This window comes from Mastigoproctus giganteus, chromosome 14, assembly GCF_048544385.1.
Source record: "Mastigoproctus giganteus isolate SK-2022 chromosome 14, ASM4854438v1, whole genome shotgun sequence".
Classification (NCBI taxonomy): domain Eukaryota; kingdom Metazoa; phylum Arthropoda; class Arachnida; order Uropygi; family Thelyphonidae; genus Mastigoproctus; species Mastigoproctus giganteus.
In genome coordinates this window covers 55367130-55387876 of record NC_143588.1, presented here as the reverse complement: position 1 = coordinate 55387876, position 20747 = coordinate 55367130, and the positions used below count along the sequence as shown (strand labels likewise).

General features: G+C 37.1%; 1 protein-coding gene across 1 annotated transcript in view; it reads left to right on the top strand.

The window, feature by feature from the left end:
• The window catches only part of chb (CLIP-associating protein), a 1004436-nt gene that overhangs the window by 209623 nt on the left and 774066 nt on the right, over positions 1 to 20747 (top strand). The window contains exon 9 of the mRNA XM_090388867.1: positions 3681 to 3757. Coding sequence (XP_090244993.1) covers positions 3681 to 3757 — 77 coding nt within the window. The remainder of the gene's footprint in view (positions 1 to 3680; positions 3758 to 20747) is intronic.

The following is a 20747-nucleotide window of genomic DNA, read 5'->3' as shown; positions in this document are numbered from 1 at the left end:
AGATGTGGCCTTACCATTGCCTTATACAAGGGAATAATCACCTCCTTATCCCTGCTAGAAAAATTCCTGTATATCATTGACAAGACACCATGCGCTACTCTTGCAGCTCGTCTGCACTGCTCAGAGAACTTCATATCTGCCTGCACAATTACCCCCAGGTCCTTTTCATTCTCCACCACTGTCAGTGTAGTACCGCAGAGTTGATACGTTGCTCTGGGGTTACTGTTTCCCATATGCAGCACTTTACATTTGTCGATGTTAAACCTCATTTGCCACCTCTCAGCCCATCTGTTCAACCTTTCCAGATCCTGTTGCAGCAGCATAGCGTCAGTATTGTCCTTAACGACCCTGCCAACCTTTGTATCATCTGCAAACTTGGACATTAAACTTGATATCCCATCATCAATATCATTCATAAACACCGAAAACAACAACGGACCCAACACTGAACCTTGAGGAACTCCACTAATAACATTAGTCCACGTTGAGCAGTGTCCATTGATTACCACTCTCTGTCTTCTGCCACTCAACCATCCCCTTATCCATAGCAGCAATTTGCCTCCAATGCCACACTGCTCCAATTTGTGCAGCAGTCTTCCATGTGCAACAGTATCAAAAGCCTTTCTAAGATCCAAATATATAATATCAAAGTTATTCCCTGCATCCAGTTCTTTTGTGACTACATCATAGTATCCAATCAAATTGGTCAGGCAAGACCTGCCCTTAACAAAACCATGCTGCGTCTGAGCTATAACTGAATTCTTGTCTAGATGATCCTGCAGTGCTTCTTTAACCAGTGCCTCCATTAATTTACCTGGAACAGAAGTTAAACTAACAGGTCTATAATTACTTGTGTCAGCCTTTGATCCTCCTTTGTGAATTGGGGTTACATTTGCACATCTCCAGTCTATGGGCACCTCCCCTGAGTCCAAAGAAGCTCTCATAATTATGGCTAGGGGTTTGCATACTTCCTTTGCTGCCTCCTTTAATATAACTGGATAGATCCCATCCACCCCAGGTGCCTTTTTTATGTTTATCCTCAACAATCTCTCCTCCACTTTCCTCTCAGTTATTACAAAATCATCCAGCTCACTGCCAATGTTTACTTTACCTACATCATTCTCCTTCCTGAATAACTCCTTATATTTGTTTTGTTACCTCATTTCTTTTAATTCTTGATTTTTAACTTATAATTTCACTTGTATACCATAGATTTGATAGAAACAGCCTTCTCTTATACACTTTCAGTACATTACAATTTATACATTATAGTCGTAGTTCATTTGCATAAGCAGTGTTCCTGGTTCGTAATACCCAATGTTTCTTTTTTACTCCTCTCTTTTTCCCTTCTTTACACACACACACACACACACACACACACACACACACACACACACACACACACACACACACACACACACACACACACACTTTATATGACATTAATCATTTAAATTTACTTTACATTAGCAAAGCCACATGATGCAAGAAAGCAAGCTTATATAGCATCAGCCAAAAAAAAAAACACCCCTTATTTCACCCATCCACTCGCTCCAAATGTTTGTCAAGTTCTGCCTTGAATCTATTTAAGCTATCAACTTCTACAATGACAGATGGACATTTGTTCCAGCAATCAACCACTCGCTGGCTAAAGGCAAACTTCGCATATCTATCCTACAACCGCCTTTTCCTCAATTTGAATTTATGCCCTCTCAGGCGATTATTCTGAGCAAGAGGAAGAATCCCATCAGCATTGAGCATGCTCAAACCATTCAAGGCTTTATACAACTCAATCAGATCACCTTGCAGGTGCCTAGTCTCCAGACACTGTAATTTGCAAAACTTAAGCCTTTCTTCATAAGAGCAACCCTTTGTTCCTTTCACTAATTTTGTTGCCCTTCTCTGTACTTGTTCCAACAACTCTACATCCTTCTTAAAATGAGGCCTCCAGACCTGTATACAGTACTCAAGGTGTGGTCTGACCATTGCCTTATACAAGGGGATAATCACCTCCTTATCCCTACTAGAAAAATTTCTGTTTATCATTGACAAGACACCATGAGCTACTCTTACAGACCATCTGCACTGCTCAGAAAACTTCATATCTGCCTGCAAAATTACCCCCAGGTCCTTTTCATTCTCTACCACTGTCAGTGTGGTATCACAGAGTTCATACCTTACTCTGGGATTACTGCTTCCCATATGTAGTACTTTACATTTTTCAATGTTAAACTTCATTTACCACCTCTCAGCCCATCTGCTCAACTTTTCTAGATTCTGTTGCAGCAGTGTACTGTCATTAGCGTCATTAACAACACTGCCAACCTTCATATTGTCTGCAAACTTGGACATTAAACCTGATATACCATCATCAGTATCATTTATATATACAGAAAACAACAATGGACCCAACACTGAACCCTGAGGGACTCTACTAATAACATTAGTCCATGAAGAGCAGTGTCCATTGATTACCACTGTCTTCTCCCACTCAACCATCCCTTTATCCATAGCAGCAATCTGCCTCCAATGCCACACTGCTCCAATTTGTGCAGCAGTCTTCCATGTGCAACAGTATCAACAGATATATATTTGATATATCCAAATATATATCAAAGTTATTTTTTGCATCCAGTTCCCTTGTGACTACATTATAGTATCCAATCAAATTAGTCAGACAAGACTTCCCCTTAACGAACCCCATGCTGTGTCCAAGCTATAACTGAAGTCTTGTCTAGATGATCCTGCAATGCTTCTTTAACCAGTGCCTCCATTAATTTCCCTGGAACAGAAGTTAAGCTAACAGGTCTGTAATTACCAGTGTCTCCCTTTGATCCTCCTTTGTGCATTTGGGTCACATTTGCACATCTCCAGTCCATGGGTACCTCCCCTGAGTCCAGGGAAGCTCTCATAATTATGGCTAAGGGTTTGCTTACTTCCTTTGCTACCTCCTTTAATATAACTGGATAGATTCCATCCAACCCAGGTGTCTTTCTTGTGTTTATCTTCAACAATTTCTCCTTCACTTTACTCTCAGTTATTACAAGATTATCTAGCTTTCTGCCAGAGTTGAATACACCTCTGGCATTCCCCTCCCTGAATAACTCATGGGTGAATGTTGATGCAGAATATTCATTTAGTTTGTTAGCTACCTGAGCAGGATCATCAACAGTTGAGCCATTAATATCAAGGACCAGTCTGATTCATCCCCTTCCTTCTAGAGTTTACATAAGTAAAGAACTCTTTGCTGTTTTTCTTTGCATCCTTTGCCAAAGATTTCTCGTAATCTGCCTTTGCCTGCCTAACCTCCTTTGTAACTTTGTTACAGACCAGCTTATATCTATCATAGGCTTCTGTGTCACATGTTAATTTATATGTATCTCATGCATTTGTCTTCTCTGTCACATGTCTAATTAGTTCATCTGACATCCATGATTTAGGCTTAAATCTTGAATAATATTTCTTTGTTGGTATGAAAAGCCTAATAGCTTCCAAGATTAAGTCTTTGAATGCTTCCCATTTTGGATTTGCTGTTGGTAACATTATATCATGAATTGTTTCAATTATATATATCTAAAAATATTTTTTTTATTAAAATTTAAAGATTTGTGGAATATCAATGTTCAATATTAAATTTAATTTTTTGTTTTTTGTATCTTTTTTTTTCTCCTCTTCCCAAGATTAAAGGTGTTGTTTGAAAAGTTTGATGACATACAGAACTCAGGAAAATTGCTTGTATCAGCTATCTCTGATCAAGGTAAAGCTATAAATATATATTATTGTTCTTTTTTTTTAAATAAAATATGTGAATGTATACATCCGACTCTCTGTATAAGGATCAGCTGCTTATAAGGAACAATTTGCCTACTCCCAGCCAAAACATATACTGCAGTGTTAAATATCTCTCCCTGTAAGGACTTTGTCTATTTGTTATAAGTACATGGTCTCCACCCATATTCTCTTCCACTGTCCTATCTACAACGTCTTCAGACAACTGTTTTCCTGCACTGGACCTCCTGCCTGGTCAAGAAGAGATCTTCATCAAGAGTAAATCCAAACTTCCACATCCTCCAGGACTATGCAACAAAGGCGTTTTCTCAAGGAAAAACTATCAGCTAATGTAAAAACTGACCACTTCCTGAGCTGTCTCATCACACTTAATGGATTCATCTGCTCTCTCCCTCTCTCTCTCTCTCTCTCTGTCTCTCTCTCTCTCTCTCTCTCTCTCTCTCTCTCTCTCATAATCAGTAATTCTTGTTTATTGCAATCATTTGAATTTGCACTTCATTTGCTGTAATAAATTATTAGTTGTAACTCAATTGCTAGTCTGTATTTAATTGTACCCTTGTGGTTAAGGCTTGGACAGCCTTGGAACCCACTGGTACTGTGCTCTTTCCAGTGGGTACAGGATTCACAATCCATTGTTGAACCATTAAAAACATAGAAATTGGCCCATACCCTAGTGATATTGCATTTTTTTATATATATATAAAAAAAAAACAGAGTTGATTGGCACAGTTGAATTGTTGTTCCAGGTGCCATCCACAACCAATACATGCATACATTCGTTATAAGGAAAACTAGCGGCATTACATATGCATATATCTCATGTGTTAAGTTATTCTCTCTATATATACAATAATAAAGCTGTTCAGTATGGTCTTAAAATTTTGCTTCTTTTGTTTGTTTATTCTCCTTGATACAATATAATATGTTCAGTTTGCAAAAATAAACATTGTTTTGGTATTCTAGACCAAGAAAAAGCAAAAACAAAGCAACGCTCTTTATAAAGAACTATATTTTGTTTTAATAAAATTAAAGCTTAAAACTAAACTTCATTAACAAAATAAATTAATATTTTGATAGAATATTCTTAGATCAGTGTTTTCCAAACTTTTAGAAGTATTTTAATTGTGGTGCCATGGTCTTGAAAAAATATTAAATCTTATTATTATATTTAAATAAAGGATGGAAATGAAAAGGAATGTATTTGCATGTACTATAACTGTATTTGTAGAGTAATCCAATTAACTACATATCTAAAGTTTATTCCAGGGGGGAAAAAAAATTCAAATTTGATATATTTTGCATAGTATAAGGGCTGTTCAATGAAGAATGATTATAATTTTTTTTGATTTCTCACAATATACGTCTATTAATCATCCATATTTTAATGGTCTTTCCAAATATTCCTCATTTGATGAAATGCACCCACTCCAACGATTCTGCCATTCAAAACCATGGTGGAAGCCATTTTTTGATGTGCATTTAAGAATTCCCTCATGTGTCTTTGCAACCTTTTCTGATAACTGGAAATGTTTTCCTTGTGGCTTCTTCTTTAACTTTAGAAATAAAAAAAAAAAAAAAAAAAAAATTGTAGCACACAAGGTCAGGGCTGTAGGGTGAATGAGGAACACATTTGATCTGAATACTGGCTTAGCACTTGATGACAGCATGAGCAATGCTGTTGTCAAGTACTTCTCACATTTCGTGATGCAGCCTCCACCCACCTGCGAAGTTCAGTACAGTTCTGTAGTAAGGGGTGCCTCTGTAGCCAGGTGGGCAGGAGCAACGGTGCATAGCACACGCTTCTTGATTAGACTGGGGTTCGATCCCGTGACCGCCAAATACGGAAGATGCGGAAAGGTTAGGGAATGACCACTGCATATCCCCGGAGCAATATGGCCTTAGTTGCTAATGCTCCTAAAAATCAAATAACAACAACAACTGTAGTAAGGTCCCATAACAGCCATATGTTGTGGCACAATGTGCTGATAAACTGTTCCTTGAATGTCAAGAAAAGAGATGAGCATAACTTTTCCTGCGGAAGCCATAACATTTGCTTTTTTCGGTGTTGGTGATGATGTAGACTTCCAAACAGTGTTGTTGCTTACTCTCTGGTTGAAATGATAAAGCCATATCTCATCCACCATTATCATCTTGTGCAGAACCTCAACCTCACTGACTTCGATAACCATCCATTGCAGCTCCTAACAAATCTCCATGCAAACTTGCTGTTGCCCAGGTGTGAGGAGCCTTGGAACCCAGCGTGCACAAACAAACACGTGTCATATGCAAATAGTCATGGAGAATAAATTCCGTGCATGCTTCTTACTGATATTCTCATCATCTCTGCCAGTTGCCTTACTGTAATATGATGACCTTTTCAAATGATTAGAGAAACAGTGTTTCTAGTTTCTGTGGTGAAAACAGCGGTTTGAGTTCCAGGACTACCAATTTTTGTTTGCATTACATCTCTCTTTAAACTTTCTAAACCACCTGCGAGCTGTGCTATATGGAGGTGTAGATTTGCTAAAATCTACGTATGAAATGCTAAAAGAGGCCCTAAGCCTCTTTTAGCATTTCATATGCTTCAGCTGATGTTTTCTTGAGATGGGAACAAAGTTTGAGAGCAGCATAAAGTTCCTCATGTGTCACATCCATTGTTACGTAGGTGAAACTGAACAGGCATAAAGTTGACTGACTGCCAAGGTCACACTGTGTGCATGGGTCAACTGCTCAGTTGCTATGTGATACAGCTATGTTTGGTCTTAAATTCTGCATTTTAGCCAGAAATAGCAAGCAGTAGATTTGTTCATGAAGAATTACAATCATTCTTTATTGAAAAGCCCTCATATGTAACATGCAGAATTGTTTGAATTTAGTGGCATGGTAAGTAAACTCGGAGAATTGTGTTACCTCTTATGGTAACTTCTTGAACCAGTACTGGACAAGATGTATTCCCCATAATGTTGATTCTCACTGAGGTGCCGTGACATTTTGGGATGTTGTCAGCATCTTAAATGGGTACTACAAAAATTGATTTAAAATTAAAATGATCAAATATACATGTACAATAAAATAAGTAGTGGAATAAAATGGGAGTATGTACTGTATAGATTAAAATAACTTCAATAACTCTGCAATGTTGGAGCTACATGCTGTGGGCTTAACTCTAGAATAATGTGCTCATGATAATTGTTGATTGAAGATAACAGAGTACAGCAGTACAGGCAATTAGTGGCGAGCACAATTGAGAGGCTATAATTGATTCATTTTATTATGATAAATCATTCAATTAATACTTTGAATAATTAGTAGTATTTGAGTGTTTGAGAGAGTTAATTTCACTTAAATTCAAAATTTACCATTTGCATAATAAGTATAATATTATTGATGAAGTATATATACAGGGTGTCTGTAAATGATGTTTCCAATTTTGATATTTTTTTATTCAAAGTTACTCCAAGCTACACTCATGAAACATACCAGCTGCAAGATCAATTCAATAAGTTTTTTTAAATTGGCACTTGACTGCCAGTTTTGCATTCTACCCACTATGTAGCACTACATTCGCCACAATGACAAAATGACGACCAGGCCGGAGAAAGTGTTCTGGGTATTAGCATTTCATGCAACAAAATCTGTTGTTACAGGATTTCTTTTTGTGGGGTTATGTGAAGGACAATGTGTACATCCCTCCTCTACCAACGAAACTGCAAGAGCTGAAGGCATGGATCACAGAGGTCTTTGGTAAAATTGACTGCAAAATGAAGCACAGCGTGTGGCAGAAGATTGAGTATCGCTATGATATTGTTCGAGTTACTCATGGTGCCCACATTGAACTTTACTAATGATTTTATGTACCATCATAAAACTTATTGAATTTATCTTTCAGCTGGTATGTGTTTCATGAGTGTAGCTTGAAGTAATTCTGGGGGGGAAAAAAAAAAAAAAATCAAACTCGGAAACATCATTTACGGACACTGTATAATCACACACCATTCTTGCTATATGTGATTGGTTTTTTTTTCAATAATGATTTCAAATATGGGAGAAACATTTTCTAGTGCTTTCGATCAATTTGGAAAAATTTCTAGCTTTGCTTTGCATAAATATACAGAATTAAAAAATCGTATATTCTATGTCATTTAAATGTTTAGTAGGAACTTATGGTGCTAGAGCAGTGAATTATAAATTTATGTGCTTATTTTTATTTATTTATTTTTTTGTACAGATTTTAATTCTGTTTTATAGCACCTTCATTTTATGTACTTTTTTTTTTTTTTTTTGTGGGGAGGGTTGGTGTACATCAGCAGTTCCCAACCGGTGGTTTGCAAACCACCGGTTGGAAACCCCTTGGGGGTTCGCGAAAGTGTTCCAGTGAGTTCGCACTAAAAATTCTGTAATGGCATCTGCTTAGATTTACAGGTATCAGGCATAGCTAGTAAGATTTTACCTCCCAGAAACTGGGGTTTTTCGTCCAGCAAAATAGACAAATCTACCATAGAACACATGCAATTAAGAGACATAAGACACACACAGCATGGTAGACGAATTTAATTATTCGGGTGGCCTAAAAATAAGTTTATTTATTTATTTTATTTTTTGGTTAGATTTACATAGGTATATTATCGTAAACTACAAAATATAACTAATAATAAACAATAAAATAAAATTAAATACAAAGTAAACAACTGTTTACTTTGTACACCAGGGATAAGGAGGTGATTATTCCCTTGTATAAGGCAATGGTCAGGCCACACCTAGAGTACTGTATACAGATCTGGAGGCTTCATTTCAAGAAGGATGTAGAGCTGCTGGAACGAGTACAGAGAAGGGCAACAAGATTAGTGAATGGAACAAAGGGGTGCTCTTATGAAGAAAGGCTTAAGTTTTGCAAATTAGTGTCTGGAGACTAGGCACCAGCGAGGTGATCTGATAGAGGTGTATAAAGCCTTGAATGGTTTGAGCATGCTCAGTGCTGATGGGATTCTTCCTCTCTCTCAGAATAATCGCCTGAGAGGGCATAAATTCAAATTGAGGAAAGACAGATGTAGGATAGACGTGTGGAAATTTGCCTTTAGCCAGCGGGTGGTTGGTTGGTGGTACAGACTTCCATCCCTTGTCGTGGAAGTTGATAGCCTAAATAAGTTTAAGGCTCAGCTGGACAGATATTTTGAACGAACAGAGGGGTGAAGTGGAAGTGTTTTTTTTTTTTTTTTTTGGCTGATGCTGCATAAGCTTGCTTTCTTGCATCAAATGCCTCTACTAATGCTAATGCTATTTAATTTTATTTTATTGTTTATTATTAGTTATATTTTGTAAAGCAGTTATTAATTAGTCCAAACTAGATTTCGAACATGCTAAGAGTAGAAAACTTGCTTCTTTCTCTAATGGTAGCCGAGCATTCTGGTCTCTTGCCTAAGCTATTTGCCGCAACTTTTGCCCATCTCTGTTCCACCTCTGACAAAACCATATGGTTCTGTTGCCACATCAGCCAAAGATAAAGCTGACCTGCTAGCATCCTATTTTTATTCAAACTCATGTATTGATGATCTTGATAAATCACCTCAAACCATTCCCAGTACACTCCATTCAATCAAAAAGACAGATTCTCCATTTATGACGGAGAATCTCTTTCTGATTCGATTTGCCGTCTTCGCCATCTCACCTTTGTGAAGTTTTTATGTAGTTTTGCAAACGAATAGTAATACTGCATTCAAATCGGTATTTGTAAAAATATTTTCTTAATTTTTTCATAATTTCATTACCAGATGTGGCAGTGATAAACACTTGAGAATAATTGCTACAATTATTGTCTGGTTAGCCAATGTCACTTATAAAAACATAGTACTGGAAATATTTTATAATAAAAATTCAGAAATATTATACGATTTCAGAGAATATAGGCTTAGTGGTTCGCATTAAAAATATTATGTTGAAAGGGGTTTGCGAGTCAAAGGTTGGGAACCGCTGGTGTACACCATTTGTTATGATTCGAATTTCATATCTAACTAAACTAAGTCACTTGAAGTTCTCTATCATTTTAATTTCAAATGAATTTAATGAGTTTTGATTACTGAAATCTTTTAATAATTGAATATTTTCTTACCCATAACTATGTAACAGTCACAATAAGAACTTTTGTACAGAGACTCTGAGCTTGAGAGAGGGGGAGGGAGGGAGGGGGGGATAGGATATCAGATATGCAAGTAATATTCCCTGATAGGATGATTTGAGATTTTTACGGTAGAGGCTGATGAGAGTAGAAAAGCAAACCTAATTTTTTTGTTGCATAGGAAGTAATATGATCATAAGAGGAAGTAAATTCTTATGCAGAAAGTGGTTAGAGTATCTCCAGTAAGGATATGTGATTTTATGTATCTGAGAGAAATAAGACAATGAGTTTTAGAAGGATTGAAGGTTAACTAGTTGTCAGAATTGCTTGGCAGTCACCATTTAAGACATTAGTGGGGGATATTCGAGAAGTTTTAGCTGTTTGTACAGAGCAGGGTTTCTTAAACTAGAAGGTGAAATGTAATGTGTTGTCATTGACAGTATTTTGACCTCTCCTAACAAAACACACACACACTGCATCAAACTGAAAGCATCTTTCTCTCATTGCTATTTTTGGTAGGTGACTGTACAAAGTATAATATTGGACATCATCCAACCAATCTGAAATAATGTTGGATTTCTATTGTCTGGTACATAGGGTTTATGTCCCCATTATGGTAAGCCTAAATACTGTAGGCCTACCATAATTCTGAAAGTACTGGAGATTTGAGAAATGTCTATAGTCCCAAATTCCATGAAAGGAAACTCCCAACTACACCATCTATAGAAGGTGGGAGCACTGTAACGTGACTAATGCAGCTCTGAGGACTGAGTGAATGTAGTGACATATTAAATGACATTTGAATGGCTATATGAATACTATGGTATTCATATAGATCAAAAACATTGCACTCAGACATGACTGTGGAATCCCCCCACCCTGGGAAAGAAACTTGCTAAATATGACAAAGGAGCCATTAGCTTCCTGTGGAGGTTACAGACTATAGTGAACACAACTCAAATCCTCAATGAAGGTTGTGTTTAGAAGATGAAAAACTGAAAACTAGTGACAGATGTTTAAAAGTAGGGACATGGAATTTCAGAATAATTTATGTACTAGGAACATTAGACAATTTAATGAGAAATTAATTTTGTTATATTGGGAATGGCAGAAACAGTTAGGGAATTTTTGAAAAGGAAGGATTCTAAATTATGTTTTCACATATACTATAGCTGCCAACTTCAGATTTATGATGGAGGAATCTGTCTTTCTGATATGATTTGCCCTCTTTGCCATCTCACCTTTGTGAAGTTTTTATGTAGTTTTGCAAGTGAATAGTAATACTGCATTCAAATTGGTATTTGTAAAAAAAAAATTTCAATTTTTTGGTAATGAAATTATTTCTCAATAATTTCATTACCAGATGTGGCAGTGATAAACACCTGAGAATAAATTGCTACAATTATTGTCTTGTTAGCCATTAAAATAAAATAAAAAAAAAAAAAAAAATAATAATAATAATAAAAGCTTAGCATTAGTAGTATCAAATGATGCAAGAAAGCAAGCCTATGCAGCATTTAAAAAAAAAAAAAAAAAAAAAAAAACTCTCTCCACCTCCTCTGATACTTTGTCTATTTCTTCCTTAAATTTATTCAAATTATCCACTCACAATAACAGATGGAAGTGTGTTACAACAATCAACTGCCCACTGGCTGAAGGCAAACTTCCACACATCTATCCTGCAACCATCCTTCCTCAGTTTGAATTATTTGTTCCCCTTTGTGTAGTCTGAACAAGAGGAAGAATGCCATCAGCATTGAGCTTGCTCAATTCATTCAAAGCTTAAACCTCAATTAGATCACTTCACAGGTACCTAGTCTCCAGTTGCTGTAATTTGCTGAACTGACAATGTCCCTTACTTGAGTTTGCTGCCTAATCCATGTGTTTCTCTTATCTAACAGTCTGATGCCCACTGGCTGAAGGCAAACTTCCACACATCTATCCTGCAACAATCCTTCCTCAGTTTGAATTATTTATTCCCCTTTGTGTAGTCTGAACAAGAGGAAGAATGCCATCAGCATTGAGCTTGCTCAATTCATTCAAAGCTTAAACCTCAATTAGATCACTTCACAGGTACCTAGTCTCCAGTTGCTGTAATTTTCTGAACTGATGCCTTTCTTGGTAAGAGCACTATTTTCTCCTGACCAATTTCCTTGTCATTCTCTGTGCCCATTCCAGCAGATTCACATCCTTCCTGAAATGAGACCTCAAGACCTGCCCCTAACCATTGCTTTAATACAATGGGATAACCATTTCTCTATCCCTGCTTTCAAAATTCTTGCATATTGTTAACAAAACCCCATGAGCTGTTCTCACAGTCTGTCTGCACTGCTCAGAGAACTACATACCTGACTGCACAATTACCACCCCCCCCCCTTTTTTTTTTCATTTCTGCTACTCTTGAGTGTAGTACCACACAATTGGTACAATAATTTGGGTTTACTGCTACCCATGTGCCAGTACCTTATATTTGTTAAGTGTAACTTGAGTTGCCATTTCTGAGTTTATTTGTATAGTTTTTCTTGGATCTTGTTGCAGTATCATGCTTTGATTGCTCTCATTAGCCATCCTGCCAACTTTGTATCATCTGCAAACTTAGACATCAGACCTCATATGCCTTCATCAGTATCACTGATAAATATAGAAAGGAACAATGGGCAACAGAGTATCACTGAAGCCCGGGGGACAGCAGTAATAACATAAGTCCCCAAAGAGCAGTGTTCATTGATAATCGCTCATTGTCTTCTACTCAACCATCCCGTAAAATTTTGTGGTAATCATGGAGGTGGACATTGCCTCTTAAAGTGAGCTAAAAATTAAAATTTTTGAAAACATTAATCAGTTAAAAATTAAAATTTTACTATTTCTTCAGTATGGTCTTGATCTGCATCTCAAACAATATGTTAGCACTTAAGAAATATGGCTATGATATGATCTCTCTCTCTCTGTCTGTCTGTGAGGTGTACAAAGGGTGCCACACGTCTGCCACATTTGTGTAAAAAAGTTATTTCCACTGCTTGATTACAAAAAAAAAATTAACTGACAAATTACAACAAAAAGTGAACACTATTTACTGTTGTCTTTATTCTTGCCTCATTCAAGAAATGTATTGAATGGCGCACAAAATATGCCATGCAATTATTCATAATCTCTTGATAGTATGACTGATTTTTTTTTTTTTTTTCAGTGATTGTGTGCCACAAATATTCACTGGTGAGACAACTGTATGATTTTTTTTTTTTTTTTTTTTTTTTTGGAAATGTTTTCAGTTTATATTTTTGGTTGTATTGGAAGTGAAGACGTCCTAGTGTGCTTATTGAATTTTCAAATAACCAGACTGCTATTACTGTTGATGCACTGCTGCACTTCAAAAAATATCTTATTTGTACTTTAACCCAAAGTTAAATTAGAAGGAATTAAAAATTCTAAAAATATGAGCCCATCTTGAAGGCATACTAAATTAACCCAAAAGTTTGTTTTCAACGAACAGTGAATGTGATGACCATCCACGTTACTTACTAGAAAAACATAAATTAAGTACGTGCCACTATTTAATTTTTATAGAAATTAACTAAAAAATACATAACCTTGTGCAAATTAATATGAATGAAATGGGAATTTTGGTATATTGTCTTTTATCAACTTTTAACAGTTGTTTATAACTGTATTTTTATTTGTTTCTTTAATTGTTTGATGTTATTACAGGCATGTTTTAAGAAAAATTGAATGATTTATGTAGTGAGCTGCCCTTTTAAGTAGAAATCCTGAGAAATGTTTTAGTGTTCATAGATCTTTCATTGCAGAAATGAATTTGACTCTTAGAAAACTAATATGAACATAATTCTCTTACTCAGAGGGAGATAGAAGAACAGTGTAAAGTTAGTTTGGGAGCTGTTAACAAATAATAATCAATATGAAACATGACAGGTTCAGTTTCATATCAAAGAAAAGGCTGATGTGGATGGAACAGAAAATTATGTGATTCAACAGTCCATTGCAAACATTTAAAGGTTAGCTGAAGAGCTTATAAACCAATGAAAAAGTAACTTTTGACTAAAGGGGAGGGGAGGGGGGAAACCTGAACAGGGCCAACAGATATAAAAGCTGGATTATAGAAGATTGGGGAAAAATTTCTTTTCTGGTGAAAATAGATTTTCAGGTTCAGGGAATGACACTTGCACATATAAGGAAGCCAGATGGATGGAGAAAGCGTCTTCTAAGTATATGTAGCAGACTACTAAACACCCTAATAAAAAAAATGTTTTGGGCTTGTTTTTTCATATCAAGGTACTAAATAAGATATTCGATTTTATGTTATTTACTTTGAAAGGATAATAGTATTTCTATAAGTATATACACTGAGTGGACAGAAATAATGGGATGCTTACCTAGTAACAGTTAGGCCCACCTTTCGCCCAGGTAAGGGCAGTCACACAGTGAGGCATTGAGTCCACTAGTTCACGCTGTTCACAAAAGCATTCCACAAGTATTTCCAGCCAAACTTGCTGCACCGCTGTCCATAATTCCATTGCATTGTTAGGTGGAGGATCCAAAGCTTGAACGGACCTTTCCACAGCATCCCAAAGATGCTCCAAAGGGTTCGTGTCCGGTGAACGGGGAGGCCATTTCATGGTGGTAAAATCTGCAGAATGCTCTTTGAACCATGTTCTAGTCACCACAACTCTGTGGGGAGGTGCATTGTCCTGCTGGAAGAGTCCATTGACCTGTGGGGCACGATGACCGTGAAGGGATGCAGATGGTCAAGCATGGATACGTAACCTGGACCTTTCAGAGATATGTCTAGATGTACCAGAGTTTCCAATGTGTGCCAGTTGAACATGCCCCAGACCATTACTGACCATCCACCTGCCTGTTCCTGGTTGACATGACGGGTGTAGTGTCGTGCGGTTTCCAACAGATATGCACCCTCCTATCTATTTGAAATAATTGGAAATGGGACACATCGGACCAGGAGATTCGTCTCCGATCAAGCAAGGACCTGTGCCATGGCATTAGCAATGGGTCAGCGGCTCCGATAGTCTTGGTGGGGATGTTTCTGGGACCTCCCTCATTGAAGTCAGTGGTGATTTGTTCCACTGTTGCTCTCTGGTTGGCTGAAACAATGTGAGACAGATGCTATTTTTCTGTTTTCAAACAGAAATGATTTCATTGCCAAAATTGGCTTAATAAAAGAAACAAATGCAGAGTACTATGTTCTGATACATAAACAGAGAATTTAAGAAAATGTTGAAGTACAGGCAACCCCCATATAACGCTGTACTTCTACAACATGGTTTTGCTCTAACACGGTTAGAGAATTGCAGCAAACCTCTCATAACAGGGTATTTTTGAGCTTTTGTGTGGGGAAACCCTACTATTATGTTGGATGTAATTTTTCAACGTTTCCATTCTTCTTTGTGAATCCCCACTTTTGACTTGCTAGAGGTTATGCAAAAAAAAATTATTGGGAAATCCTCGTATTTTATTTTGTTGGGAAATGTGCATTAGGTTCTGTGCTATTGAACTTGTGCTTATCAGAGATCATAAAAAATTGACTTCGAAGCATGCAGCTCATGGCTTTTAAGGTTTTTGTAAGGTTAGTTTGGTTTTTATTTGATTGTTTATAAATTTTTTCAGGTATGTATTACTAAACTTTGTTTTTAAGAACCGTATTTGAATAATTTCTCTGTTGTGAATTAAATTCCAGCCATAAATTATATGAGGGCTGATGACCCTCCTATGTGCGAGCAATGTGACACCATTTTATCTGTTCAACATATTTTATGTGACTGTACCAGTTTTAGAAATGCTCGTTTTACCGCTTTTAACCATCTGACTGAGCTGTATACATTCAGTCAGATTTTATCCGACGATGACCATGTGTCTGCTATTTTTAGCTTTCTAAAATCAGTAAACCTTTTTACTCACATTTAAAAAATCTACCTTATTATTGTTACTTGTTTACTGATATTTGTCTTTTACAGTTTATACTTGTTTTTATACCCTGACTTAGTGATCTAATTCATTAGGTCACTGAAAGTTTTACTTTTTTATGACAAGGTTTTTGTGCATTATAGCCTTAGTTGCTAATGTGCCAATAAAACCCAACCAACCAACCCTAAGTTATGCCTAAGGAAAGAAAAAAAAAAAAGCACCACTCAAAAGAAACATTATTTCTCTAGAATCAAAGATACAAATTCTGGATCATCATAAAAAGGGAGGAAAGGTATCATGCGTTGCAAAAAGTTTAAATTTAAATGAAGCAACAATCTGTACCATAAAAAAATGAATAGAAAATTAGAATTGCTGTTGATGAAGTATCTTTAATTTCCTCAAATATGATAGCTTGTTCCCAAGCACAAATAATTGAGAAAATGGAAAAAAAGCCCTCAGCATTTGGAGTGATGATAGCAATAAATAAATCAGTCATGAATGGTCGTTAGTGTAGTATCTCAAATAGAGAGCTCTATGGTAACTGAAAAAAGTTTCTAGTATCCTGGCTTGGCCTAAAACTGAGGAACTAACGAAGACATTGTCTATTTGTCTTTCCAGTTGTTGTGAATGACAAGGATAGGAGAAACGACTCAGACTTCTTCCTGGAGAAGTGATTAAATGTCTTGGGGGAGAAGCAACTGGCAGGTGAGGGCCGTGCAAGACTTTGCGCAGGAATCTCTGGCCCTGGGTGGCAAGCGTTTCCGTGGCCAAGTGATTATTTTGCGTATATCGAGCGTTTTTCTTCCCAGCGACTAAGTTTTCCTTTGTTTTCTCTCACAGTTATTAAATTTTCTGTTAAGTAGCTCTAGCCTCTTATAAGAAATAAGAAGAGAGCCCAGAAAAAGGAAATCACCCTTTTCTTTAATTTAGATTTACTAACTGTACTAACTCTACGCTTGGCCACAAAGCGGCACTGCTCCTGCCTCCCCGTGGCGGGGCCGGTAACCTGGGTGGTAAGGAGAAACCCCCAGGGCGAAAAGGAGCCATTATGGATAAAAATAATTACCCACCGTTAGAGCCTTCGAGCTCAAGAACAGACAATCATGACCCCAATCACGACTTAGATCACGAGAAGAAGTAATTCTTTCAAGGGTAAGAATAGGTCATACTTACCTGACCCACCTTCATTTACTCACAGGAGATGATCCACCACAATGTCCACATTGCTATATAAATATGACTGTTAAACACATTCTCATTGACTGCCCCTATTATAAACAAGACAGAATTTCAACCCTGCAATCACTGGTTATCCTTCAACAACCAATAACCCTAGAGAATTTGATAGGTGACAAGGTAAATATATCTGAATTCTTCCATTTTCTGAAGCAAACTAGAATTTTTAATCTTTTGTGATTAAGGACATTTCAGACAGTACGATTCTTTCCCTTTTCCTTTAATATAAATGAATAGGTGCATTATAGCCAAAGTAGCTTATGCGCCATGAAACCCCCACAACAACAACAGCAGCAGGAACCTCCCCACCACTGCTGCCTCAACACTGGCTCTCTGAGTACCTCCTCGCCGGGACAACTCCAACTTTGAAAATTGTTAAAAAATACTTCTCGTTGCAAATTTATAAATGACCTTTATAGAATTATTAACTAACTATTTAGAAACCTTTTTGTCACCAAAAGGAGAGTTACTTAGTACAAAGCTATTGACGTGCAGTAAAAAAAATGAGTTTTTAATTTTAACACAAAGTAACTGATATATTTCATACAGAATAGATTTCCCTTGATAAGCATCAAATATCACATACCTAATGTGATTTTTAAATTTTTAGCTCCATTAGCAACAAAAATAGATGGAGGGGGACATGAAAATTACTCACATTTTCCTGTCTGGTGCTGCCATTTTTGATTTTAAAAATATTTAAAAATTATGTTTTAAATTTACTCGTTGAGCTCTTTCCAATGGTATATAATAAGCTTTAGGTTGTCGACAACACTTTTGTATCCAACCCCCCCCCCCAACATTCCCCCCATTTCTCAGACAAATTTTTGTCAACAATGACCAGTATGGTGTTATGTTGGCCCACATATGTACAAACCCATGCAAAATTTCAAGTCAATAGGTTGAGAGGTTCCAGAGATACGATGCTGTGACAGAGCAATGGCCAGATAAACAACCGAGTGATGTTATAATGGCCCTTCGTTAGACTATGGACTCTAAAAATGGATCTCATTAGATGGCAATGTAATTAAACAAAAGACACTAAAATTTTATAGCCATTTAAAACAAAATGGAGAATCTTTTGTTGCCAGCAAAGGGTTGGTTTGAACAACAAGACATTGATCTTGTCTGACCAATTGAATCAAATTGGTCAGACAAGACTTCCCTTTAACAAATCCATGTGTGTCTGAATTATCTGCAGTTTTTTCTAGATGATCCTGCAGTGCTTCTTTAACCAGTGACTCCATTATTTTCCCTGGAACAGAAATTAAACTAACAGGTCTGTAATTACTTGTCACCCTTTGTGAATTTGCCTACTTCCTTTGTGGCCTCCCTTAATGTAACTGGATAGATCCCATCCACCCCAGGTGCCTTTCTTACTTCAACAATTTCTTCTCCACTTTACTCTTAGTTATTACAAAATCATTTAGCTCCATGTTAGAGTTTAGAAAGCTGCTGTTCTCCACTTCTCTACAGAATTATTTGTGTGTGAATATAGATACAAAATACTCATTCAGCTTATCAACTATCTGAGCAGGATCATCAACAATTGAACTGTTGATGTCAAGTGGACCAATCTGATTCATCCCCTTTCTTCCAGAGTCAGTTTCTTGCATAAGTAAAGAAGTCTTTGCTGATTTTCTTTGTATTCTTTGCCAAATATTTATTGTAATCTACCTTTGCTTGCCTAACCTCCTTTGTGACTTGATTACAGACTAACTTATATGTACCATAGACGTCTCTGTCATCTGACAATTTATATGCATCCTATTAATTTTTCTTCTATGCCACGAGTCTAATTAGTTCATCTGACATCCTTTTAGGCCTTGAACAGTATTTCTTAGTTGGCATGAAAAGCTTAGTAGCTTCCAAGATAACTGCCTTCAATGTTTCCCATTTAGAATTTGCTGTTTAGAATTTAAAAATCTGTCTGAGACCACTAGTCACTTTTATGAAAGCAAACACCCTTTACCCCTAATAGTAGTTACATCTTTAAGTAAATCCTACATCAGTACATTGTGATCACTGCTTTCTAGTGGTTCCTGTATCTGCAGATTCTTAATGCATGAATAATTACTGCGGATAATCAGATCAAGAGTATTACTCCCTCTGGTTGCCTCTCGAACATGCAGCTGTTAAAAATAATCATCCAATAAATCCATAGATGTCTTGCTATTGTGCGAGTGACCAACTCAGAAGTTCCAGTCAATATGTCAGAAGATTCAGGAAAGCTTTTGACACTGTTGCACATGGAAGACTACTGTACAAATTGGAGCAGAATGGTATTAAGGGCAAGTTGCTACAATGGATAAAAGGGTGGTTGAGTGGGAGAAGACAGAGGGTAGTAATCAAGGGACACTGCTCTTCGTGGACTAATGATATTACTGGAGTCCCACAGGGTTCGGTTTTGGGTCCACTGTTGTTTTGTGTATTGAAGTTTGCAGATGATACAAAGGTTGGCATGGTTGTTAATGACAGTAATGGCAGTGTGCTACTGCAACAGGATCTAGCAATGTTGGGCAGATACGCTGCAAGAGCAGGTCATGGGGTCCTGTCAGTGATATACAGGAATTTTGCTAGCAGGGAAAAGGTGGTGATTATCCCTTTGTATAAGGCAATGGTCAGGACATGCCTTGAGTACTGTGTACAGGTCTGGAGGCCTCATTTTAGGAAGGATGTAGATTTTCTTGAACATGTACAGAGAAGGGCAACAAGATTGGTGAGGGAATGAAGGGAGAGAGGCTTAAGTTCTGCAAATTGCAGCAGCTGGAGACTAGGCACCTGTGAGATGATCTGATTTAGGTGTATAAGGCCTAGAATGGGTTGAGGCCATTGAATTCTGATGAGATTCTTCCACTTGATCAGATTATGAACCTAAGTTGGAAAGAAGCCTATGATAGATATATAAGGAGGTTAGGCAGGCGAAGGCAGATTACGAGAAATCTTTGGCAAGGGATGCAAAGAAAAACAGCAAGGAGTTCTTTACTTATTTAAACTCTAGAAGGAAGGGGATGAATCAGATTGGTCCACTTGATATCGATGGTTCAACTGTTCATGATCCTGCTCAGGTAGCTAACAAACTAAATCAATATTTTGCATCTACATTCACACATGTGGAGTTATTCAGGAAGGGGAATGCCGTAGATGGAGTAAACACTGGCAGTGGGCTAGATGATCTTGTAATAATTGAGAGTAAAGTGGAGGAGAAATTGTTGAAGGTAAATACAGGAAAGGCACCTGGGGTGGATGGGATCTATCCAGTTATATTGAAGGAGGCAGAAAAGGAAGTAAGCAATCCGTTAGCCATAATTATGAGAGCTTCCTTGGACTCAGGGGAGGTACCCACAGACTGGAGATGTGCAAATGTAACCCCAATTGACAAAGGAGGATCAAAGGCTGACACAAGTAATTATAGACCTGTGAGTTTAACTTCTGTTCCAGGGAAATTAATGGAAGCACTGGTTAAAGCAGCACTGCAGGATCATCTTGACAAGAATTCAGTTATAGCTCAGACACAGCATGGTTTTGTTAAGGGAGGGTCTTGCCTGACCAATTTGATTGGTTACTATGATGTAGTCAAAAAAGAATTGGATGCAGGGAATAACTTTGATATTAAATATTTGGATCTTAGAAAGGCTTTTGATTCTGTTGCACATGGAAGACTGCTGCACAAAAT